Genomic DNA, 26,798 nt, shown 5'->3' on the forward strand with positions numbered 1-26,798 from the left:
GACTGTGGTTAATTCTACTTGGGAGTCTTTGCCTAAAGGTTTGTCTTGACTAGAATTCGAAGGTGCAAGTTACAACACGCACTTTCTGAAGCTCCGGTGCACACAAGGCAGCAAACATCTCTAATGTATGCTAGCTGGTCAAGTCAAAGCTTAGGCTTTAAACTTGCTACCACACGTGAAACCTACACCTTGCATTTTCTTCATTAAAACGTTACCTCTCGGAATTCAAGCTGAAGTAACTGAGGAAATTACCTCCTCCAGCTGTTCAAATATTCGGAGCTGGCAGATGGATGAAGAGCACTCATCGGCTTCCAACCCAACGTCACCCGGCTATTTTTGAAATATCAACAGAGGATGTCTACGCTGGCTGCCTTTGTAATACAGCAGCTGAAGAGAGCTCTCGTCTCGTTCCTCAGTCTCTGCTAGTGGGGCTGAATAGCCAGATATGGGGTGGTAACGTCTCCGATTGTACCAACTAGTTTCACAGGAGAGTGTTTAACCACAGCCTCAGTTCCCACACATCAGCTAGCTAACACAAGGCATCAGGACAACTTTCCTCATGAAGATCCATCATTACCTTTTCTACTCAAAACAAGCCCTTCGTCTCCATTCAGCTTCCAATGACAAATCCTGAATGACTCGTGTTTATGATAGGGAGAGAAACTGCACCGTCTCATCAACATTCACATGCCACCTTCAAGACACTATGCTGAAGGACAGAAAAAAGCCTCCTTCCACCAGACGTTCCAGCGCCAGGTGAGGAAAGACACTGCATCCCAAACTAACAGCTCAGCCTTGGTGGCCTTGGCTTAACTCCAAAACGTCTTATTCATAAAACCAAAGTAATAAAAAAATGACAGACACTCCCCCTCCCTCCCCAAGGATAATACAAGTTGGTGCCGATGCAGGTATTAGAAGGAAGGGGACCATCTAAATTACACACTGAAACAGATACTACAAAAGCAAGCAGCTGTGACATTTCAGCCAGGTGGTCATCTTCTGCTGCAGAGAAGAGGAAAAATAACTCTAGACATTTCCCTTGCAGATATTCCCTGATTACAACCTTATGGCAAAAACACCTCATTTTCACTGCCAGTACTCATTTTAATTAATCCTTAGGTTCTTAAAACATGCTTTGTCAATTAAAAGCTATGATCAGAGACTCTCGCTGAGGGTGGTGGGGGTGATGGGGGAAGGTAAGATGTTTAAGCAGGACCTCTTAGTGCTGTAATCAGCATGGATATAATTAAATAGTCAAGCAAATGTTCAATTGCACTATTTCTTTTCCTGAAAAGTCACAGTTGCATGCGTGCGGTCTCTCACTTGCCATTTATTCACCTCTCCAAAAGCAGATTAGCATTGTCTTTCAGAAAAGCGAAAACTTTATTTTATCACTTGATTTCCCTAACCATTCTCACCAACCATTAAATAAAGATCTCCATGAAGTTCTTCCCTTGACTGAAAAAAAAATAATAAAAAAATGTATCTCTGAAGGTAGCGTCACAGAAGCGAAACTATGAACAAAACCCAGAAACGCAGCAGACCCTGGCATCAGCACACATCTCGAAGGTAACTGAGCACTGCTGCCTCTTGATGCTTTTCAGCAGGGATTATTTTCCTCACAGTATTACTGGGCACAATACGGTCTTCAAGACCACAACAGTCAGAGAGCATCCTCCCTAACCCTTGCTGGAGAAGGTCACAGCGCTGGCCCAGGACTGACCGGTTGCGGGGTGACCAGGGCTCCCCTTTGGACAACCACGTGCCTCTGTCACGGACACCCCACCGACAGAGAGCAGGACAGCTTGCTGCCCTCTGCCTCCCCACCGCCTCGCACGTGGACCAACAGCCAGACAAGCCAAACCCTCATCATCTAAACCTTCCCCACCAGCGCATAGCAAGTAATACAACAATATTTTTAAAGGGTTAAGAGTGGAAATCATAACAAGGGTAAAAAGTCATTAACTCAGGGAGACTTTCACCTTATTCAAGTGGTTCGACTTTCTGAAGCTAGACTGGAAAACTGGCCAAAAATAAAAATCATTTTGATTTGCGTTCCTTGATGGGAGAGTGTCTTTTTAGGGATTATCATAGAGTTCAAATCCTTTGGATTACTTTAGAAAACACTCAATATTAGAAGGAACTGCAACCATTTAGAAGAGCATCAAAACATAACACAGCCTGGCTCTCCTAGTTAAAAATTCACACTGGAAACTGGTTTCTGCTCTCCAAAAAAACTCCATTATCTAACTATATTTCCCTCTTCTAGCTTTCTATAAATACTTTAAGGTGTGGTTAGAAAACTGTGGCCAAGTTCTTCAAGGATTTTTAGTTTCCATATCAAGTTCAGGGCTGCAGCATATTTATGTTAGCATTTTCTGGAGAATACACTTCATTAACTGCTGTGGCAAAACCGTTGGTGGTCTGCTCCTTGCTGACTCTGACCATTGCTGTTTCAATCACTTGCAAATTACTTCCAGATGGGTATCAGTTACACAGAGATGGAGAATTTTTATAACATTTATAAATAGTGCAAGGATCCTACAGACATATGATAAGCATGCTACACGGTGACACGCACGGCGAGGCTGAGAGCAAGTAGGGCACTTTCTCAAAGGTACAAGAAGTGAGATTATACTGCAAATTTGGTATTTCTCAGGGGAGTCAGTTCCCTAAACATGGCTATTTAGCTCCATTCCAGTTGTCCTCTTCCACCTGGCCCCCAGATTAACCCAGCACATCTAAAAACAGCACAGGATGCATAAGTCGAAGCGCCCAGGTCGCTCCCCCTTTGGTGACATAGAAGGCACCTTTTAATTGAGCAGCCAGCTTTTACAAGTCTGGTACGCTGCTTCTTTCCTTTTATTTGCTAGTGTTCACTTTAGGATTTGGAAAATCATCCTCTGAAGTCTCTTCAGACTACCAAATAATTCATTGCATTAAGGAAATGACAAACCCCTTTTTAAATGGCTCCTACTATGATTTTTTAATCCCATCCTCTTTATATGTGCTCTGTGTAAGACTCAGTCGCCTACATAATACATCTAATTGCCTCCCATTTACATTCAATTAAATTCTGCGATACTATTTTGCAATATTAATTAACTAACTCTGCCAGGGACTAACCTCCCGCAGCATTTGACAAACGGCAAGGCTAAAGCACGGAATAAAGGAAAAGGTATCCGGGGCTGTCTTCTGGACAAATCGTTTCTCCAGTCCATAGTGGTGTGGGTACTTAACTGCATTCCCATTAGTTCGTGGGATTTTCATTTGCTTTAGACATGCAATTCTTGGGAAAAGCTCTAGATGGAAAAGTCACTTCTAGCACAGATTTCAACACCACTTTGCGTTAACTATGTCTCTTTTTCTTTGGTGTGGAGACTCACACCCAGGTTTCTGTGCTGAAAAAGCAACTTTTCCTAGTGCCTGGCAGTCAGAATCTGGATCAGTTCAACTATAAATAAAAGCCAGGAAAAAAGTTTGCAATCATCTTTAGAGTGGAGAGGGAAAACTGTGCTTGTACCGTAAGAAGTACGACAGTTTGGGGTTTTCTGTCCACAACCAGCAAAAATAAAGACCCTGAAACTTCCGTGCCCTGTCCCACAGAGAAAAAAAAATGGGCAGAATATAGCAAAAATGTGTCCAGTACTGGTGAAGGGAAGCTGCTTTTGTTTCACTCTACTTTATAATATTCCCTCTAGGAAGAACATGAACTGAAGCAAGGGAACCTGGAGTTTACTTGTGCATGGATGACCACAACCAGGTATTTAAAGAAAAGGAAGAAACCTTACTCATTTCACTCTTGATGGGCATGGCCAGAGCCTCTGCAAAGAGGCTTCTCATTTAACGCAGGCTGCTGCTGCAAAACGTCACTAACAGCTCGCAAGTCTCAGTTACCGGCTTTCAATTGAGGAGTACCACACACAGATACTGGCTACTCACAGCTCTGCTCTCACGGTGACTTTCCTGTCTTTCTGCATCCGTGAGAGCTGTTGAATTGGAGAGTTTTTCTTTTTAATCTTCCTGGAGATTCTCCTACCTCTGCAGCTGCAGGAGCTAACTCGAACATAAAATGAAAACTATATTTTTTTCTTATTGTACTAAGGAATGATCATCAACTCAAATAAGTCTAAACATTTGGCAAGTATTATTTTTACTGTAGAGTGGTTGGGGTTTTGTTTTAGTTGCTTTAACATATCAAGTAAGCGTGCTAGAAATGATTTAAAACTTCGGAGTGTTCACAGATAATTCTGAGCTTAATGCTAGCCTATTTTTTTCACAAACCCAAATACCAGAATTTAGGGGGACAATGAGGTACACGTAGCAAATGGCTCTTAGGCAACAAGCACAATAGACGATGGCTGAAGGCTCTGCCATTTCTATTTACCTCCTGACACACCCCAGGGTTTATGGAAGTTACACAACATGCACGCTCACCAGTTAGGTTTTATTGCTTAATTACTTATAGGGAAGAAATGAAATCTCCCAGTCATCTGGAGTTGGGAAAACGGAATTCTTTGGGTTTTTCAACTTTCAGTGTAAGCCTAACTATGAAGAACTTGGAAAAAAACTGGACTACAAATGCAGTCTAACAAAACATACAGACATACAGCAGCTTATAAAGCACGCAGGGAATGCTGGCTAGCGTATATTCTGAGCCAAGCAAGCCTTCCCAGGCTTCCATTTCTTTTTTTATTTTTTTTTTAATTAAGTATTCAAGCCATAGAGCCTTTCTTAAAATTGTGTCCTTTACATGCATGCAGCATCTGAAATCCTAGATCTACTTTCTTTCATGAGATATTTTCAACTATATCTCAAGTTTAAATAATACCCAAGACCAGAGGGAATAAGCCAGAACCTGTTAAGCACGAAATAAGGTATCACAGACAATTCATCTGACATAAATAAGCTCAACTGCACTTCACAATTGTACTGACCCAAGTCTAAACTACTTAAGAGTCAGGGAAAACACAGTTATTTAAATGAATTAGTAATGGTAGTTGCTACATTATCAGGATACGAGACACCAAAATTGTAAAGGAGAGGTAGCACACCCTACTAGACTAACTAGCATAGCTGGAGTGCAAGGAAGAAAAACAGAGCAGCTTTCAGGAACGCAAGCCTTTCTTCAGGAGCAAGTGACCCATCTCTTACCAATTTCTCAGTATCTTTGTTCCAATGAGGTGCAGTGGTTGTACTGGTTACAGCAAATAATCAGAGTCAAAAGGCTTTATTTGCCATTTTGCTATGGGGTTAATTTATCCTGTTGCCCTCTACAAATGGCTTAATTTCTTTGCTTGAGTTTCCTCACCTGTCAAGTTGGAAGAATGCTTCCCTACTTCCTAAGGGTTTGTCTCTTTAGGGACATGAACTGTTCCTTCCCTAAGGTGCTTTTATTGAAAGATCTCTCAACACAGCATTCATAGCTCCAGTGTAGCCAAAGTCACAAATAAAGACAGCTTTACTTTATATTTTAAATGCCCTTTGATATGAAAAATGCCGACACTGAAAATTCAAGAGAAGCAGAGCAAACTGCAATGGTGATGGCTTATGTCCTGCTTATTACTGGAAGTTCTCAACACTCTCTGGCAAAGGTTGAACCATTACCCTCTCCTCATAGATAAGGAAACTAAGGCACACAGAAGTCACTTGTCACATAGTAGTACTTACTGAAGTAATTACTGAAGTAATTAAAAGTCAAAGCCTTCTCCCTGTTCACTGACTCTGAAACCCATCTAATTTAGGGCTATGCTCTGAAAGGGTGCTTCACCTCTGCAAAGGCATCTCAGTTACCACTTCAGCAGAACACCAGGCATGTAAGCCTCAGTGCAGCTCAAGGATTCACAAGTCCGAGTATCACCTAAGTAAGATCTTAAAAAGCCCTAAAAACAGAGCAGGACAAGAGGGAGATGGAAACTGGAGAAATAATTTCTGCCAGAGAAGCTGAAAACAAGCAGCCCTGTACCACAGAGCTTCAATTTCTGACATCGGTCAGGATGGGCTTGCGAGCGCTGCAGCCTACGGGGGCAAGGAAAGCAAGCTGTTCAGTAAATGATTGTTTTCTCAGTAAATGTTCAGTAAATTTTATGGAACTTATGCAACAGCTATACTGTAGCTCCTTCGGAAACAATGGTAATTACACACCTCTTGTGTTATCTTTGGATAACACCGTAATTACTATGTGTCATCGCTCTAGCCATGATTAAAATAATTACTGTAAAAAGTCCCTTGTAAGTAGCATTTACTGTTCCGGTTTCCAAACATGTACAGGATTTAAATTTTTTTTTTTCAAGTATATAATTGCTTTTCTCTGTTCACAGCTCAACTCAATACTATTTCCCCACCCACCTTCCACTTCACGCAGCCATCTGATGTTGCAGCAAAACTCTAACATGTGTGAAATACTTACAGCTCTTCCAAGTAGGGAAAGTTCTTGAAGGCATCCTCTGGTAGCCTTGTGATGTTGTTCATGCTGATATCTCTGGAGAAGAAGAAACATAAATTTATCAAAAAACAGTAAGGGAATTTTACACTGTAGGAAAAGAAGGAGAGAAAAAGAAATCCCAAGCAGAAGGTATGATAACAGAAAAAAAATATTCTAGCATCACATGGTAATCTCTCTTTCTAGAAATACGCATGCTCAACTTTCAGAGCACAGTAATTTGAGAATCCAGTCGCAACAAAAGACCTACATAATGGGAAGCTGATATAAAAGTTTGCTGACACCTTTAAGCTAAATAATTCACTGTGAAACTACAGGGTATGCATGTTTGGAAGAGGATCTACAGTACAGTTATCCCCAGCATTATTTTTTACCAACTTACACATGCATACAATTTTAACACAGATTATTAAGACCGCTCTAAAACCACAGCATATGAAAAAATTAAAAAAAGAAAAAAAAAAAGATTGTGACCACCCACAACGCAAATTTCCATCCCACAATGTCTTTAAAAAAATAATAATAATGCATGCATTGGGTCTTAATAAAGAGCTTCTGGCAACATGGCTTCTGAAGCAACTGACAAGAATAGCAGAAACATGTCCTAGCTCTACCACAGTCATCTTTTTTCTACAAAACCTACAGAAGTCCTCGAGGTAATAGTTTTAAGCAGATTTCACTCAGTCCATGAGCAGAGACAGGCCAGCTGCAAGTGCTTACATGATAGGTATGCAGACCTGTTCAGCCTTTTTTCTTTCCAAAGGAGCAGTAAGTGGCAAAACTTGGTGCCATCACCTCAGCTCACACCTACATAACCATCACAGATAATCTAGTCCTTAAGCAAGTTATTACTCAACGTGAGTAAAAGTAGCAAGAAAACAATTCAGTTTGATAATTAAACTCATAACTGCCTAACAATTCATGACATAACCCAAGTTCTTACTTTCTACTTGGTTACTGGTTTGTTTTTTTTTTTAACATATTGTTTAACGAGCAATTCAGTGAGACTCCTTAGTACAGCCCTGTGATTCCTTCTTGCTTGTCATCTTCCACACGTTGTTCTCTAGCATCCACATGCCACCTCCCCACATATTTTGGGTCAAAAGCAAACAAACCAAACCAAACCACCCCTTCCATCTCACTGACTGTCAACCAGTACCACTGAAGAACCTGCATGAACATTTGGAGGGCTGGTGACTGCACGCAGGACAGCAGATTTTGTTTGCCACCTAAAAAGCTCGGCCAGCCCTCATCTACTGCTGGGGCATATGTTCTTCACTCATCCATAGCCACCGCTAGTTTTCAAACATCTGCCTCAACTGGAATTACCACTTCTGATGAGGCAGAGAAAGGTTAATTTAAACTCTTCTCGCTATACCAGAAGGGCACAAATCCTTGAAGAATTCTGTAGCAGCAAGAACAACCCCCCCTGACAAATTAAGGTGTTCACATTCAGGGTACCTTCCATGGCCCCCATCCGTGACAGGACTCAGCACCGACCCTCAGTCAGGCCCTGAAGGGGAGCAAGGAGCACTGGGGTGGTGGGGGTGGGGGTGCTGCTTCTGAGGAGATGGTGTCGCAGGACATTTGTGCCTTCTTTCACGCTGTGACAAACCAAATGCCACGTCAGTACCACAGAACCTACCAAAACTGTTGCAGCAGCTGATTAAACCACTTTTTGCAAGGAGTGCCCAGGTTGTTCCTCCAGTTGCCAGACCATAATGTCTAACACAGCTCATTAAAATAGGTTTCCTTATTTACACTAACAACACAAGGCACTGTATTTAAAAAAACCAACATAGCTACTGGGGAAAAAAAATAAAAAAAAAAAATCCCCCACAGCAGTTCACAATGTCAATGAGGCCAGTGAGTTTGTGTTGAGATTAACAGTAACTGGTAACTGGTCTGCTGCCCCCAGCCCAGCAGCACAGGACCCCAGCACCACTGACACAAATGCTGCACTTCTACATTAAACCTAGATGCAATTGTTTCTTTAAACTTAATGTTTGTTGAAGAGCAGGCCAAAACTTCATTCCTCATACCGCAGTGTAAACCAAGGGAGCCATTCCTCAGCAGCTGTAGAGTATACTAGCGTACCGCAAGAGCGGTGGAGATCAAAATAAGGCTGGCTCGGCACATCCAAAACAAACCCACTTGTGAGAGAATACCAAGAAAATCCAGGATGGCACAACAGTCGACTTCTCTAAGCTTCAGAAGGACCTGAACTGGAGATGATTTATTACTGAACTCCACAGCCTGCTTTAAGCGGTGCTTTGTGTCTCAGCAGCAGCTTGGGTACCGTGAGATGCTGCAGTTGCTGGGGGGACAGGACATTTTTCTTGTGCAGGAAAGTAAATAAAGGTATCAGATACATGAATCGTCAGCTGTCTGCTCCACGGGAGACCGCAACTTTTATCCTCCCTACCCCTCAACATACATTTTTCAAATTGTCACAAAGACATGTATTTCACACATTCAGGGTAGTCGGCTCCTCTCTGGAGGACCACACGTCCTCTTCCCAGTACCAACTGGGAAGAGCTGATGAATAGGGCAGAAGGATAAGGAGGGAGCAGAGACCCTACATGAATCCTAAGAAACAGCAACTTGTGCAAGAAAATCGCAACTCTCTCAAAAGACTGTCCAGGGGATATAAAACCCTATCATCGTATATATGTATTAAATGGTGGTAGTAAAAATAAGTCAATGGTATGTGTCATCAGAAAGCACTTTATGAATGGCTGTACATCACTTTGTCAAGGATTTTACTGCAACCACATCTGTTACAGTATGTGATGGCTCTTTAGGACAGAAGAGGAAATCACATCCGTCTGAAACCAATGGTCTTTAAGTTTTTAGAGCTATAAACACCTGATTTTCCAAGTGTCATGTGCAATCCTAAACAAAATGAATGGAAACGACGTAGGTACACAGCATGGCCGACATCCAAATTCTACGTAATTTCAGCTTTCTCTGGGATCTGAAATTAGCAAAGAATCTTTTTTGCCTGTAGCTCCAAGCTTCAGCATCTACCATTTTAGTATGGTGAACAGACTCTTCAGATATAAGCACGTAACAGAAGACCTTAATAATGAAGATCTGAGAGGCATCATCGATATCCACAGATTCTACTGACATCTATTTTCAGTGAAACTGCATTTATTACAAGAACAGGCACAAAGACGCTTTGCAATTCTGTCTTTAGCATTATTGTGTGAATCTGCAGGGACTGCTTATCATGATTTCTTGCTAAAAAGCTGGAATTACTACACAGTTTCTGTATTTGCCCTCATTACATGTGATAGTAACTCCTACTCAGTAAATAAGTCAATCTTCATAGCAACAGTTCCCAGACTCTGGGGAACAGCCAGCCACCAACTATCAAAGTTTCTTAATGATTGCCATACAAGTTTTAGAATAATTTTTTTGTTTAATTAAAAACATTATGTAAAAGCAGTTTTGCTGCAGAAATGACAAACTGATTGCCAGTGCTTCACCAATCAACAGACTTGCGTAGATCATGCTTTGAAAAACTGCCAAAAAGAACCATTTTAACGTAGTAGAAGATTAGTGTGTTTTCACCTTCTCATATCTCAAGCGCACTTTCAGCAAAAGAAGCAACAGATATAGAAGGGAAAAACCACAAGGAATTGTAGAAGCTGAAATCAGACATTTGGGTTTTTACACAATATCTGCTTGGGGGGTTTTCACACACAAGTTTATTTTCTTCTCATTTCACTCTACAAAATATCCTCAGTCAAATAATGAGTTCATGGGCACTATTTGCTGGTTATGAAATATTAAGTAGTTCATAAGCTTCAGTGGAAGAATTTACAAACAATATTAGCAAACACCCATGTTACTAAAATTAGATGAATTAACAACTCTTTAGAGAGTTTACTCAGTTAATTTCAAAGATACTTTTAACAAGGCATAATGTATACAATTACAACAAAAATGGACTAGCACCATATATTAAGACAAAATAATGGCAAACGTTCCCCCCAAAACCACTGTCCAAAAAAAATAGTTCTTGCCAATTTTCTACTGCTTTCAGTTTAGAAAATATTTACTATTCCTAAAATTTGAAACAAATCAGTTTATGCAGAATCAAGAAGGCTGTCCATGTAACAAAGATAAAATCTTGGACATATCCAAGAAATCTCCACTGAGAAGCTGCCCTACCTACTCCACTGTACCAGAAAGGCTTATGAGCCCAGAGCTCAATTAAGGTCCTAATACATAAAATGAAGATCTATGAATGAACAAAACAAACACCAAACAGTAGTTTCCCAACCTCTAGCAGTGTCCACAGGAATAATGCTATCATCCAACCGAGGGATCACGTCAGCAGTCAGCAGGACTAAGCTGAAGGACCCATTCTGGACTGGCTTGTTAAATCCAGGCATAAGTTCCCTAAAAACAGCCCAACACCCACAAGCCTTTTGAATTGCTAACAACAAAACCCCCTAAAAACAACAAATAAAACAAAACACAAGAAAACCCCACATACGTCCTAAATTTTAACGGTACGCTGAAGTTCAGACACAGTATCTGAAAGGCTTATCTTAAATTTCTTTTTCTTTCATCACTTGCAAGCATGATCTGTCAGCCCCAGCAACCTACAGCTCTGTCTTGAAATTAAACTCAGCCCCATGCTTATATTTGGGGCATTTTCCCTGAGAAGCACAGACATGACACAACAGCTTTAACAGGGAAAAGAAGGCGGCAGCGATGCCATCGTTTTACACCATAGATCTGTCAGGAAAACGAAGGGGAAGCCGGGGTAGACCTGCACCTCCCAGCAGTTAGCCATGCACCAGCCTCATCCGTACTCAGCAGCCAGGCTTCAGCGAAGGCAGAGAGGTGGTAGATGCCCCATCCCTGGAAACATTCAAGGGCATGATCGGGCAACGAGCTGGCACCGGAACTGAAACGATGAGCAGCCAAAGGTGGTAACCTCTTTAGCAAGAAGAGGCTGCATCTTGGGAATCACATGAATCACAGCCTTACGGTTACGCCATTTCAGGTAGAAAAGATGCAACACCAGAATATAGACGCAACACTGTTGCTGCTGTGGCTGCAGTTCTGAATCTGAATAAGGCTCTTGCAGTCAGTCAGAGGTTTTGTCCTTCCAGGAAGGTATTACCAAAAAAAAAAGGCAAAAAAACCCCACAACCAACCACCAAACCCCAACTAAAACAAGTAGCTTGAACAAACCTACTGAAGATGTTATTCAGCATCCCAGGTGACACCATCACCATCTGCAGAGACTGATTTTTACAGGCCAAAGGTGAAACATCAAGCCACAGTACTCCAGCAGTCACTTGCTGTTTTCAGCCTGCTTCAGTAGATCCCTTCAGGTTATTCTGACAACTACTTCCGTCTTTATTTCCAGCTTAGTTTAGCGAGGTCCCCTGCTTCCACCTAACACAGAAACACTTCTAAGTCTTTAAAACTACTTGTATGTATACTAACCAGTAAGGACGCTAAAATCTATAAGAAACTCTGTTGAAAATGGGCATCAAATGAGATAAATCACTTGGGGAGAGGAAAGCACCTTTGGTGGACACAGTAAAAACACTTAGCACCACATCTCCTCTCTGAATAAAGCAGAAGATTTGAACCATCTCTTAAAGCAACCAGCAGCAGAGACTTCAGGAACCTGAACTAGGCAATAGAACGCACTTAAACTTTGTTATTTTACTCCTCCTGTGCAAGAATTCCAGTGTTCCTGATGGAAAGTTTTGGTTGGGTTATTGGGTTGGGTTTTTTTAAGGATTCTTTATTCTACCACTAACCGAAGTCAAGCTTTCCTAGGCTTCAGGATGAGCAGAAATACTTCGTATCTTGAATGGCAAGTTACTAATTCTCTCACTTTTTAAAATTAGAAACTCTTATTTATCTTTAGAAAGTGGCCTCAGTCACAGCTTTCATCAGTAGTACCACGCAAAAGAAAATTAGATAAAATGCACAGCGTGTCACAGCATCTCCAGCAGGGCACAGATAGCTTTCTGTCTCATTTTATAGTACTGCCTCTACCATAAAGCAGCCTGACCCTTGCTGGATTTATCCTACATATCTTTCTTACCGATTACCAGAGCAGCATTCTAGCTAGAAAGGACAGTTGACTGGAGATGATGGAAACAGAGGAGGGGGACAATAATTCTTGCACGAGAAGAAAAGTTGCAACAACAAAGAGGTACCACAAAATGGGAAACACAGGCTTCCTGTAGAGGGGTACAGAAAGGACAGGCAAAAATGATAAATAAATTAGCTCAAAATATAGGCAGAGAATGGAAGCTAACGACCCACAGTAACCAACGGGCACTGAAAGGAAAGCGATGCCGGTCTCTTTGGACTGAGGACCATTTAGCTGCAACAGGGTTTTTTTGGTTTGTTCCCACCCCACCCCCCCACCCCAACAATACCTACTGCATCTCCCCAGCCAAAAGGTGTGCACACTTTAGGCACAGAAACCTTCCTCGCTACCCAGCTCTGGCGTGCTGGCACGTCTACAACTCACAAGAAACGCTGGTGATATGCTTTCTATCCTGCGTTGCAGCCCCAGCTGTTAATGCCTGGATCTGCACTGAACTGGGGGCACACGGACCTTCCCACCGCATTTGTACATGGCATCCTAGTACAGAAGGCACACTAATGACTTAAAATACTCCACTTCGTAAAAAAGCTGGAAAAACATGAAGTATCTAGTAAAGAGAAGGAAAATTACATCTCAGCCAAACCCAACTGAGATTGGCCATTTCAAAAATAAAATCCAAACACTCCCCTGTGCTTCCCTGCACTTCATTAATAGCTAACTTCTTTCTGGCTCTCCACCTAACCTCTATCTTTTGTGAAATTTAGAAGGGGAGAAGGAGAGGGGGGAGTGTTTGTTGAAGAAAAGAAGATCATGTTTCAACAAGGCACCTTTAAAATCCTATAAAATACTCCCTCTGAGCAAGCTTAACCTGTTTGCTGATAGATAATAGCATGTAATACTGTAGGCTCCATTCAGTCTTTTCCAAGGTCTGGGCCCTCTGCCACTGAGTTATTTAATTATAACACTTACAAAATGATTTAAGCAGAGCTATCTATATTTGAATAAAGCCCTCCTACCTACTTGTACAAAACCATTAGGTAAAAGGTCTTAATCTCATGTAAAATTCCCCAGGTAGTATAACCCTGATCCAGCTTCAGTAGTACGAAGAAAAGCTGGAGCTGTTAATATTTTTAGAAACTACATTAGATAAGCCAGGTTATTGCAAATGCAAGTCAATGTGACACCAGAAAATGCTGAGGAACAACTAGCCACCCATTACCACTGGGACCATTGATACATAAATCATGTCCTGATTATGTTAGCATCAGTGAAGGTCAACAAGACAAAACAACAGACATTTTCCTTATCCAAAATAAAATTTAAAAAAAGAAAGAAAAAAAAAAAAAAGGAAAAAAGGGACAGAATTATATGTAGCTCTACGGTAATGCTCAGTGCTTTGAATTTGGTCCAGGTCACCTCTGCCAGGTGTTGTGGCAGCAGGGAGAGGCAGTGTTCCTGAAGAGTGGCCAGTGCAGAGAGGATAAATCAGGGAAGCTCGAGGTTAGACCGATCTAAGTTGTACTGCGGTGCTACGGTCTTGAAGAAACACATTCAGTGCCAAACTCCTTGTAGGAACATGCTCACATGTTGAAAAGCAATGTAATTTTCAACCAAATCACACACCTCAGCAGCCAGTCCCAGGGGAGACCACGAGCTGAATTACATCCCTGGGTCAGACCTACTTTCCTATTGAGCCAGTTCCTTCAGGTTGAACATAAAACCACTGAAGGGACAGAGTAAATGACTTTGCGTTAATACTGTCCTACTTCTTCATCTTACTCTATATGTAATGAAAGCACAGAAAGCCTAGAGGATCAGCAAGGAAATTCTAATTAAACTCATTCAACTAAAAAGAAAAAAAAAAGCTTGGTTTCTTGTTTCCATTTTATTTTACTCTATCTTCCTTATAACAAGGAGCAAAGGATTCTTCTCCCAGAAGCACCACCTCACAACTGCTGCTTCGAAGGGTAATCGCCTGCACCGTGAATCCAATGAACACAGCTGAAATCCCAGGAAAACCCAAACAGCAGGCAAACGAGTATCAGGCTAAGGAAAGATGATGTTTAGAGAGGAGCCTACACTTGGAAAGTATTTGAGCTATAAAAAAGTTAGAAGTAATACGCTGAGTAATTAATTTCATACCTTTTATGGACTACCGCCATCTATTACTGCAAGGTTTGGCTACCTCAGCCCATACTATTAGCTAACATGTATATATTAATAGTACACCGATGCCCCAATTAGCTAGACTGGTGTTGTATTTAAAATTTATGCTCTCCCCATTGGCGACAAGGCCTGCACAAGTACAGTTGCCCATTTCCCAGAGGGAAGGTCCCAGCCTGAGGGCCCCTCTGGGTATGCCAGTAGCTGGGACTCCGCAGGATTAACCATCCCGTATCTCCAATCCTTACTGCCACGGCCCAACGCATCTCTCCTTCTCTTACTCATCTGCTGTTCCTTTGAACACCGACAAAGTTGTTAATGATAAAACAAAATGGAAGATTTAAACCCATTTTTGCATTAATGTGGATTTTTCTCCTTGGAATTCCTTCTCTCCCCAACAATCTGAAGTGTGGTCCTACTACCTCTGACACGGTCACACAGACCTGCAACTCTTTAAAAGCACAGAAACCCGTTCTGTATTCACAGCCATTTCGCAGTCACGAAAAGCCATTTTTTCATTTATGAGCATGTTTCCTTGTCCACATCTTCCAGGAAACATTCTTGTAAGAAAGGAAACGTCCAAATACTTAAAGCCTTAGTCAACATGGGCTGTGACTAGCTAAGACACAGGTCGAATTCCCACCCAGCAAATACATTACCATTTCCTAAGTACTCCTGCTATCTCTCTAAGGAGCACAGGGCTTATCATCTCCTGTTTGTATTGCAACAAGAAGCTAAGGGCCCTAGTTCAACATGTCAGCATGATTGGCCTGTACAAATACAGTTGGAGACACTCCTCACCTAGAGGAGTTTGCTGCTTAAAGGGCCAAGACAAACAGCCCAGGAGGGAAAGCAAGCAGGCAGCGGTGCAGTAACCTGCCCAACATCACCAGCAGAGCCTGGAGCCCCCTCCAGCTGCCCCACGCTGGTCCCATTTTCTATGCCCACCTACCAGTCACGTTCTTTTCAAATCAAATTTATAACCTTTATTTCTCCTTTTTGTTAGCAGAAAAAACAGGACAGGAGACTGTTCTGACAGTTCCCTGTTCACTAGATATGTAGCTTCGTGCCATTTGGTAGCCAGGAGCTCCAGAAAGGAATGGCGCTACAAGAGCTCCGCAAGCAGCTGGCATGCAACATCTGAAGCAACTTTTCTGTGGCTCAAACTTAACGTTTCTGTGACCGCTCGCTTGGGGATGAAGCACTCAACCTACTTTTTCATGGAAGCAATCAAACTTCAGGCTACCCACCAACCCTGGCTATTAGAGGGGATTGAGATATTCAGAGGTTTTAGGAAATAAGGGTATACAGAGCCCTTTTTCAGTGCAAATACCAAAAAAAGCGCATATAAACCCTGACGATTCCAGTAAGCTTTCAGCATTTTGCTGAAGCAGGACCTACGACATTTTCACTGACAGCCACAGAAAGGCTGAAAAATTTCAGACAGATCTGTTCCTGCAAGAAGTAACATCCCCCTCTTTCTCCCACCATATTTATAAGTTATTTCTCCTGCCTCCTCCTTCCCATGTCACATCAACCTGTTGTGGTTTTTTTCCCTTCCAACATGATGTCTTAGCTTTCTTTCAGACACAGTAACTAGCTCTAATGTACCCTATTCATGTGCCAATCAAGCCATCATCAAGATCTTAGAGAGAACAATACTTGTATGCAAAGACCTATTTTGAACTGGTATTTGAGTCACTGCAGGCCAGCCATTAAGCAATCACACATACTGTTAATGGCCTATGTTGACACATGGTGGGGAATTAACCCAGAACAAAAAATTCCACTGCATTATTATGAAAGAGATTGTATCCCGGAACAGGAATATAGCAGCACAAGTTAACGTGCTCTTCAGTTAATTTTTAAGAGCCCCACGTTTGGTGCACATTACAGGCTGAAGGAAGGGCTCACTGTAAACTGGAGGAAGAAACAAAATGTCTTTCAATGCAAGAGTATTTTTCTTACATAGCTAGAGATTATTTGCAGCAGATAGGAAAATTATGCATTATTCATAGTTTTATAATTATTTACTCCCTGGCATACAATAACACCAGGGAATTGAGTACAAAAATCAGGCTGTGTGACAGGCACATTAGCAAAGCAGTCTGAGGGCAAGCCTGTACCAAGACACCCGTCCGACACCTGTGAGTATCCATCACAAAAGTGAATAACCAACCTGTGCAAGACCATGAAGAAGCCCACAGACAAAACTGAGTGGGAACTTGAATTATCCACCTCCCTAATCTGTACCCAACCTCACATTACCTGCTACCATCCAACATACTGGTGGGGAAGCTCTCGGCATGGTTCCGTCACAACCATCCTCTGCCTTGGAAGTTTTTTAAAATCCTTTATAAGTAGTAACATAGTTATCCAAGACTCCAAGAGTAACTACAAATTAAAATGACAGAGAAGTCATGAAGTATTTGGCAACAATCCCCTCCGATTCATAGTCACTGGAGGTGACACAGACTACAGGGGGACTTCAGGAGAGCAGCAGAGCAGTTAATACCTGTTAAAGGACCAACTTTTTTCGAAGGACCACTGCAAAGCATCTTCGCCTGGCAGACTCATCATGCCCTGCAGTTGTTGAGGGGGATCAAATCTAACAATGTAACAATTTTATGCTGATGGCATCTTCCGCACTTCTTCCAGCTTGCCTCCTGCCTCCAGACAGCACAGCTCGGGCTAAAGGCAAAGCCATGGCAGTCGAGCCTTTAGGTGCAAGCGTTCAAAATGCTGTCCTCCTGTTAGTTGATACTCTTGTATTTCACCAACATGCCTTCCAGGTATGGGAAACTGTGAGGAATACTTTCATGTCTTCATGCCATTTAACAGTAGTCCCAGTAAACTGGCCAGTATAACAGCTCTCGAGGTAAGGGGCTTGAACCTGAGATCATCTTAGCCAAAAACATGTGTGTCTAAGCCATCGTTTTTGGCGAGACTTGAGATTATTTGTAAGAGCCAGTAAAGGTAAGTAGAAGAGGTTTTTTGTTGTTTTTTTTTTTTAATACACAGGTCTCCACACATAAAGGGGAAAGGAGAACGCAGCAACAGGTTACATGCGTAAGGCTCCAACCTACTACACCCTCCAGGTTGTAGTGGCACCAGGTTTTTTCTTTCTGACAAAGGAAATTGGCTTCCACCTCCACGGTGGAACGGTTTACAGGCAGCATTCTGTAATCAGATCACTGTAATAACCTGGATTTAAACAAAACCACTTCTGGGTTGTGGCCTGGTTTAAATCAGATGGGGTTAGCAGTCTTCTATACAGCATGGCCTCGGCGAGCGCTGTATCAGCACAGCTCCGGAGCAGCACACTCCCATGGCAGTAGGAAAGAGGAAAGGTACCGAAGGAGACAATGGGAACTTCACGCTAAAAGAAGACTTAACATGTAGCTACGCCTGCAACGAAACCAACAGCAGATTCCCTCAAGGTGTTTTACAGAAAGTTATTTGTCATGTTTTAAGTAAACGAAATGTAACATTATGTTTGCCACCAAGTTAAAATAGGGTGGCACTGCCAGTTGCAGCAATTGTCCTTACCATCGCAGAGCCATACCGAACCATCGACCACCACTGCGTCAGTTTTAGATGACTCTAACCTGGATTTTTCTTTAATGAGGTAAGTCAGCCCCAGGTTAGACATATCTGGGTTTTAATTTAAAGCACATATTGCTAAACCTGACACAGGCACTTCATGTATAGCCAAGCCAAGGTTTTGTTCGTTACTGCTGAGGAAGTTCTCAAGCATTTTTTCGTTATCGAAAGCTTCTGTGAAGAACCATTGCTGAAACGCTAGGAACATCACCCAACTATGTAATCCAACCAGTTTAATGAGATCTGGGTGTCGTCCCCCCTCCAGTCTCAGGTCCCTGCTACGTCACCATGAGCACCTACAAGGCACGTTTCGTTCCATTTAATGGCTTCAAGGGCAATTCCATAAAACTTAAACCACCTCCGCAGGAGTGCAGAGCGCCACGCTCACCCTTTGGACTCCAGGGACACCACATCTCCCTCCACCTAGCAACACAGTGTTTACTACAACAAACATTTCACAACGAAAGCTCCCCGTTACAACTCTGGACACAGACCCGACGAAGTTCAGTTCCTTGCCCCCGCAGAGATTCATTTTGTGAGTTTTAACAGGTTGCTGCCCCTTTCCAAACTCCAGGTTCAAAGGAGAATAATCTTTCCTGCATCTTCGCCAGGAAGCGGGAGGATAAAGCTACCAATGTTCCTGAGCTGTCCAGACACAGCCCGGCACTTAAATCTGTTTACACCAATAGAAAAGCATATAAAAGATAGAAATGTGCTACCGTTACACACATATATTAAAAAAAATATCTTCTGTTGCATTTCCAGTCTTGTTTTTGCTCTGTTGCAAAAAGAGAACTCCAAGAGCTACAAAACCAATTTCATAAAAATTCCAACTTTAGTAACTCTAAGTACTTTGAATTTTATTTATTTTCTTCTGGTTTATTTTGGTCTCCTAGTCTGTCCCACCCAATGTTTAGAAAGCAACCTGAGCCTCAAAAGTCCCAGTAAGCCCTACATTTTTAGAAGGCTAAAAGCAAGAAAGCAAAACAAAACTCAGGTATGAACAAAGTCACTGATACAATAAAGCCTGAAGACAAAATGTAAACATCTCAGTCAGCCCAATCCTATACACAACAGCTTTAGCATTTAAGAACCTTTTTTCACATACATGTAACACGTAACTTGGATGTAACCAAAAATTATTTCTGGCAACAAGAAAAAATTTTTCTGCACTGTGCGCTATAATTATCCATACACTGTGGGAAAACTAAGGCCACAGTACAGCTTTCTGGTGTCAAAATAGATTTCATGGCAGCACCTGGAATGACCTTTACAGAACCAAACATGCTTTTACACAGGAATTTTCAAGGCACCTTGAAGTAGCTGAGGAAGCACAAATAGTTTTGATAACATGTAAAACTTCGGGTTTGGGAATTCCTGATCATCAATTATTGCACGGTACTCAAACAGAAGAGTGATTCCCACTTTATGACATCTGAAGGATTAAAGTCTGCCTGAAGTCTTCTGAAATGGCAGCATTCACGTGTGCTAACATACAGCCCTTGCCTTTCACTCGGGAAACGGTACATTCAACAAATGGTAAAGCGAGGCTTGCTGCCTATTGACAAGACGTATAGCTAAATACAAAAATCCAAACAGCTTCACTAGCTTTGTATGAGCTTCCCAACATTTAGTTATATTCCAGTTTCAGCTACATTCCTCTTTTTGATTTATTGGAGATGGATGGCCAAGTCCCTTACACACACAACGACTTGGGTTGAGCATCCACCTTCCATTCCAGTGAACTTACAACAGAAATCAAAATTAGAGCTGCCCAAAGTGTCTGCCAGGACACTTTTAGAGAAGAGCCACAGGTTCAACTTCTACTTCAACGGTACAGAACTGAGTAAAGGGTAACAAGGAAGTATTCGCAATCAATTTTATTTCTTCTTGTATAATGAGAGCATCAGGAATTATCTCATTCTTATCTGACTTATCAGAGAGCTAATTATTTCATTTCAAGAAGCAAAATTTCCAGTACACCTTGCCTTGTGAAAACACACAACTCCTTCCTAGGTGGTCAAAGTTCTGTAGCTTTCATTGCCCGCCCCCCGTAACCTGCATTTGTGGTCATGTTAAAGCAACATAATACGCATCAAAGTTCAGGACCTACACTGACAGCAGCACGCATACACATAATGGTGGGGGGTTTCCCCCAAAACTAACTAGTGTTACAAGCATTTGAGGGAGGAAAAAAAGAGAAAAAAAACCAAACCAACCAACCAACCCCAGAAGACAAGTCATTACTCCATTGCTTTCCAAATCTGGCCACCAACTGGTCCTCTCCCCCAGAAGACAGACAGACTAGCTCTACAGCTGCAAGCACCCCTCAGACAAAGCCTTCTCCCCCAGGCTCCCACCAGACCGAGCAGGGTCTCACACCTAGACACCTCTTCGGAACATCATACTGTGGGACATGGCTTCCCCAAGAGCTGGGCTGCTCGCTCCCTCCCTCTCAGCAGGGAGCCAGGCCCCTGTGCCCAGGAGACAGTCACCCTTGTCCCTGCCGACGTGCCTGCATGCGCAGCCATCGCTGCCAGACTTGCGTGGCCAACTTCACAGCATCGCACACACACATATGCATCTCTGCTGTCCTCGGGAACTTGGCAGAGGTAGGGCTCTACCACTGACACCAGTCAACAGATGCCAAGTGCCCACCAAGCTGCCTCCTCTGACGTTTCAAGAGCCTCAAGCCAGGCTGCCTGCAGCATGCCAAGCTCACGGCGAGCACGAGCAACATCAGTCACATGTGTGCAAACTGGCAGGAGCAGTCACATCTGCAGGTAACAAGTCACCTAGTAAAAAACAGTCCGTAAAGGAAAAAAAAAAAAATCAGGATGGACGAGGAGAGAACAACAGCACAATAACTCCTTTTTATGTCCCAAGACGCAAAGAAGAACTGCCTCATAGCGCTTCCACCTCCAGAGGTCGGAGAATAGCAGGTGGATTCTCTTTTCACCTCCAACAAAAAGCCAAGTAAGATGAGGAACATCGCCTTTCCCCCCCCTTTTTTTATACTACCATTATAAACTATGCCTAAACATAGGTTTTAGATGGCTATGAAGGAGGCCACCACAAGCAACCTACCACAAGCACTGACAGGCCTCCTGAGCAGCTGACACGCCACCAAGTCTTTTGGCATAACAAGCTATGATGGATCAACTCTGACTGAGACATGGGTTATTACTCAAAATTTGCCCCAAGTGGAGGAAACTTCTCCAGAATCAGAACAGTCAGTGAGTCTTCATGCATTTAAAACTACAACTAGCGGCTCAAACAAAGGAAAATTGGGGAGAAAAGAATAAATTTTGTATTATACAAGCAAGAGTTATGGAAAAAGATTTTATGATATACTGGACCCAGCGAGAGAGATGGGGGAGAAGGGGCAGCAAGTTTCAGGCACAGAGATACTTTCTGAGGTCCCTAATGGCATGCAGACACAAATTTTGCCACTGCAGGACTCACTGCTAACCTGCAGAGGCTGTCCCTCCATCCCTACGGCACACAAAGCAGCCAGCACAGCCTAGACTAGCAGACATAAGAGGGTTAATACACACTGCACACCAGTGAGAAAAGCCCTATAGTTAAAATCAACTGTGATTGCAAAGAAAAAAAAAATAGAGGAAAAAAGAAACCCAGAAAACCTCACTCTCTCACACACCCAGAGAAAAAGCTGAGTACACTTAGCATGGGGAATCCAGCCCTTCACACATTCCCATTCCACGCCAGCATATTCACAGTAGTTTTCAACAAACATCTACACAAGTCACTGGAGTGGGAAAAAAAAAATAATGAAAAATCCGTTTTCTTTCATACAATTCCACAAAAATAACTGTCATCACAACCATCCTTGTGGCAGAAAAGTCCATATTTGCCTGCAGTGAAATCCGTCTGCAGCTGCCCTGTGGAAAAGACAGCCAATAATTGGCTTCTTTCACCTCTGTTAACCACGAACAAAAGTGTCATTCAGCTCCCAAATGGACAGAAGGCACCAATGGATGGTCAGCTCGCTGAGCCAATGGGCTGGAATAACAATAACCCTGTAGCATTTTCTTTTTCCTTTTGTTTAGTCTTTCAAAGCCCTTAATTAAGACCCTCACAAAGCACCCCTACAGGCTTCTTTCAATGAGGCATTACACGCCTGTTTTCTTGTATTTAAGGAAGAAAAGTAACAGGGATTTCTGAAACACATTAAGCAGTACACACAATTTCCATGTATTCACAACTGAAATACTGTTACATTTCAGCTTTAAAAAATTATCGTCAATAAAAAGAAGTTCAGGCTTACTGTGCCCGCTCTTTGTCATACATCCCTTGCTACGCCAAGAAAAAAAACATTAAGTACGGGCAGTCATAAATCTGGTGTAACTGCAACAGCTCGCCCAAATGCACCGCCAGGCAGCAGCTCCCAAAAGGAAGGCAAGTGGAACAAGGCATGTTGCTGAAACATCCCTGGGCATCCTGGAGCAGACAGCTGAGAAAGGACCGGGCGATGCAGGGAACTAATTTGTTGAGACTGCACATGACGCACTGGCATTGTCTGAACATCAGAGCTCGTGATGGCCAAGGTATATACCCCGCTGGGTTCAGCGGCCTCGCGTAGAATTCAATATCTGCTTGCATTTAAAATGCGTGAAGATAATCTGTCCTCCATTATTTACTACCAAACTGATGTAATACCAATGGCTGTACATTGAACAGGATGCTTGAGGACTGTCTCTGCTTTTCAGCAGCACCGGCAGCCTCTGCTTAGCAGAAATGCTATAGAAACTTGCAGTATTTGAGCAAACAGCAGCTCTGCTTCCCTGAAGAACCTCTCCCTTAGGAGAGCAGGAATAGGAAACAAAACAGTTGCAAGAAAACACCATTGGCGTATCATCCATGTAGGTGCAGGCTAGTTGGAGGGAACCTGAGGCCCCCGGTCTCACCGCAGGCCAGCCCAAGCAGCAGGCCAGCATGGCTGCTGGGTTCACGGCCCCCAGTGCACGGGGCGAAGGGTACAGTGCTGGGGGGGGGGGGGGGGAGGAGCACCAGGTACAACCAGCACCTAACAAAGCTGTCACTGGTGGTGAGGGTCCGAGCCCCCCAGCCTGCCGCTGGCTCCCTCCATTGTCTTGCAAATGCCCTCACCCTGTGAAAGGTGGCATATGGGCAGCTATATGCAGGCTGCCTGGCAGCAGACCGACCCACCAATGGAAGGTGCAGCCAAAACCTACCAAAATCATTAGCAGGGGGTATTTTTCTCAGCAAAGAACCATAGACTGAGGGCTCTGGTAATCTCCAAGACGCTCGCCCCCCTGCAAGAAAAGGGGAATGGCCTTTTTCTGACTGACAGAAAGCCCACACAACACGAAGAGAGACCAGAACAAAGAAGTTTTTATTACTAACACCAATCTGAGTGAACACAAAAAGCAATGGTTTCAAATCCTCCTGCCTACACTACCTACCTATGTGGAGCAAGCACCGCTCACTATGAAGACTGCATGGGTCCTGGCAAAAGGCAGCTGGGTATAGAGCAGCTGAGACATTTTTTACGGGATTTTTTTTTAATAAATCGAAGAATTAGCTCTGTATCTGTATCCACACAGTCAAGGAAGTCACCTGCCTTTCAGGAACAGCAATCTAGCAGCAGTACTCCGGGATTTTGCTTTTCAAAACACAGCCTGCCTATTTAGGTATTACACACCAAAATCTCTTCTAGTCTTACCTTCCACCACTGAGTTAAGGCCCTAACAAATAACACGTAGCTGTCATCTGCCCTAAATATGGTGTTCCTGTTTCCTACTACTACCAAAAAATATGATTTATGTGTATTTAAAGGTAGGAGGAAAAAAAAGAGACAATGCCTGCATGACCTGGTTTTGGAGGCCTAACTCCAAGCACACGTTTTTTGGGAAGCCTGTTCACAAGCCTTCATCAGAATCTGTTGTATCACCGACCTTGACAGAGCTTCGACATCGATCAAGCAGGAGTTTGCTCTCAAGTTCTGTTGTATTATTGACAATTTCTGTGATCATTTACCACAGCAGGTCAGGAGGGACTGCTCTCCAGCAGCAAAGAGCAAGAAAAGTAACTTAAACTCTGAAGAGGAGCATGAAATGTCATCTAAGGGCATCCAATGCGTCAGCTACAATTCAAATTCATATTGTGCTGATAAAAATCGCACAAAAGTATCTGATAAAACTACAGAATGTGAAAATATGCCACTGCAAAATACTGTAAAAAAACCAAACAAACAAGACCCAGCCCCTCCCATTCCCCCCAGCCTCAACTCCCAGTAGCACACACAGAGGGGTAAGGCTTGTCTCGCACTAGTTGCATGGCTCAGCATCCAGGACAGGGGGGTCTCCGTACCTAAACTGCTATGGTGTTAAAAAAAAAGCAACAAACAAACACAACACACCCCACCAAAAAGCAAGCAAAAAACCCCACAGTCCAAAAAAACACCATTACTGCCCCCAAAAAACCCATCCAGCCAGCAGAGGCACTCACCAGTACAACCTTGTTGGTTAGGAATGATATCCCAAACCAGACAGTCGTGCTAACCAAATTTATTAGTACGGTTCTGGCCTTATGGATTCTGCCCTAACATGAATAAAAATAATAATACTTACCAGTGCTGACTCAAGAATATACAGCAATTAAAAAACTAGTATTTTTTCTAATTTTTAAGGAAAAACATATATGAGCAAAGGAAATCTTTCACAGAAACCCTCAGCCAAAAAAAAAAACCCGACAGCCATCACTTGCCATTATAAAAGAGGTCACAGAAGCACTTATTACTAGCAATTTTCTTGAAAAGGTTAAGTTCTCTCTCTTCACTTTAACTCTGTTCTCAGTATTTCTCTGACTACACCTATTTAAAACTAAGTAGATTTTAATCACTAAACTGTCAAGAAAAAACACCAGCATACTTAATGCAAACAGAACATTACAAGTATTTACATGAAAAACAAAGACCTACCACACTAACTATCCAGCCCACACTCTTAGCAACAGAGATTAAGCCTTGTCAAGTTTAATCATGTACACAGGATCAATTTTTTATATAAACACTTCTGATGCGCGTGTGATGGAAAAGTAAGCAACCCACAAAAGGCAATCAAGGAATCCACCTAGATTTCTAGCCTGCTTGTAGACAGAAACAGCACATGCATTGTCTGGCAATATGCACTTTACAGATGAACTCCAAGAAGAAAATCAGACTTGTGAACCCTCGCCTCCCTGGCTATCTCCACACAACAAACTTGGGTGTATTTTTACTTCATCACAGCCACCCTACAGCCAAGGAAATACAGTCTAGCTCTTCCCTGAAGGCCACCAGTCAATGTAAATTCCTTTTTGACACATAAATCTATGTCGCGGTGAAGACTACTATAATGGATGCAAGGTGGACAAAGAATACCCCTCCCAAGCTCCGTCAATAAAAAGATCTGTTTTTTCTTGTTCTCGTTTGTTGCAAAGAAGCCTGGTTTCTTCTGCCTTGAAAGACTATGGGTTTTGCTGAAACAGTAAACTGGGGCCAGTAAAACTCACCACACAGCTTGAAACCTACCTCTAATAAAGACACCTTAGTGCTACTGACACCCTGTTTTCCCCATTACCAACTTCTTCATTTACTACCATCAACACATCAATTTTTCCAATCTATCAGCAGCAAAATTGTGAAGATATTATTAAAAAAATCCAAGAAAAACCCTGGAAGTTGAGAGGGGGCAAAGGTTTTTATTGAAACTGACAAACCATATCACCTTTTCATTTTTAATAACAGTACATCTATTAACACCAATATTTAAGCTACCAGAAATGAAGTAGTGCTCTGAAGTTTTAGTGTCATATCCCATAATAAATACCCATACATCTTATACTCACTATTAAATCTGGCAAGTATAAAGCAGATATAGTAATTTATTTTAACTTTTTGTTGACGGGACAAGTAATCCCTCAACAGATCAGAGATTAAACCTTTAAGAGACAAGCTTAAAATAAAAGATGAGAAAACATTTGAAACACTATCACTTTTTGTCTGTGTTTAAACAAACATCAGGATATAACAAAGAAGGTAGTGTAGTTTAAAAACATACATAACTTTTTCATTTTCAAAAGAAATTTTTTTTTCCACGTACATAAAAACTGTCAATTTTACAAATATATTTACTTACCAAGTAATTAACAGTAGAGTTAATATTCCATCTCAATAAGAGCACTAAATATTCAGAGGTCCAAAATGGAACCTTTTGCTACTTTTCATTATATTTACCACAAAATAGTTATAATAACGTTAAGGACTATATACAGTAAATGTGACAGAGAAGGAAGCATCCTCATCCCTTTGACACATCAGATTAATCTGTATGCTACACAAAATCAATGTAAACTGCAGAAGACAATTTTCAGACCTAATTCTGTACCACCCATTCCAAGAAATGATCAGTCATACCTCCTCTAACTACCATCAACTAAAAAGGAAAAAGATTTTTAATGAAGAAC

General features: G+C 42.2%; 1 protein-coding gene across 3 annotated transcripts in view; it reads right to left on the reverse strand.

The window, feature by feature from the left end:
- Nucleotides 1-26,798, reverse strand: part of LGR4 (leucine rich repeat containing G protein-coupled receptor 4) — an 87,643-nt gene that overhangs the window by 39,742 nt on the left and 21,103 nt on the right. The window contains exons 1-2 of one of the 3 annotated variants that reach the window (XM_080405281.1): nucleotides 26,471-26,786; nucleotides 6,410-6,481 (exon numbers count right to left, since the gene is read on the reverse strand). In XM_080405281.1, the coding sequence (XP_080261407.1) occupies nucleotides 6,410-6,471 (62 nt within the window). In that variant the 5' untranslated portion in view covers nucleotides 6,472-6,481; nucleotides 26,471-26,786. Of the gene's footprint in view, nucleotides 1-6,409; nucleotides 6,482-26,470; nucleotides 26,787-26,798 lie in introns of those variants that run through there. The other 2 variants (XM_080405279.1, XM_080405280.1) reach the window with 2 other exon arrangements.

This window comes from Falco punctatus, assembly GCF_963210335.1.
Source record: "Falco punctatus genome assembly, chromosome: 10".
NCBI lineage: Eukaryota > Metazoa > Chordata > Aves > Falconiformes > Falconidae > Falco > Falco punctatus.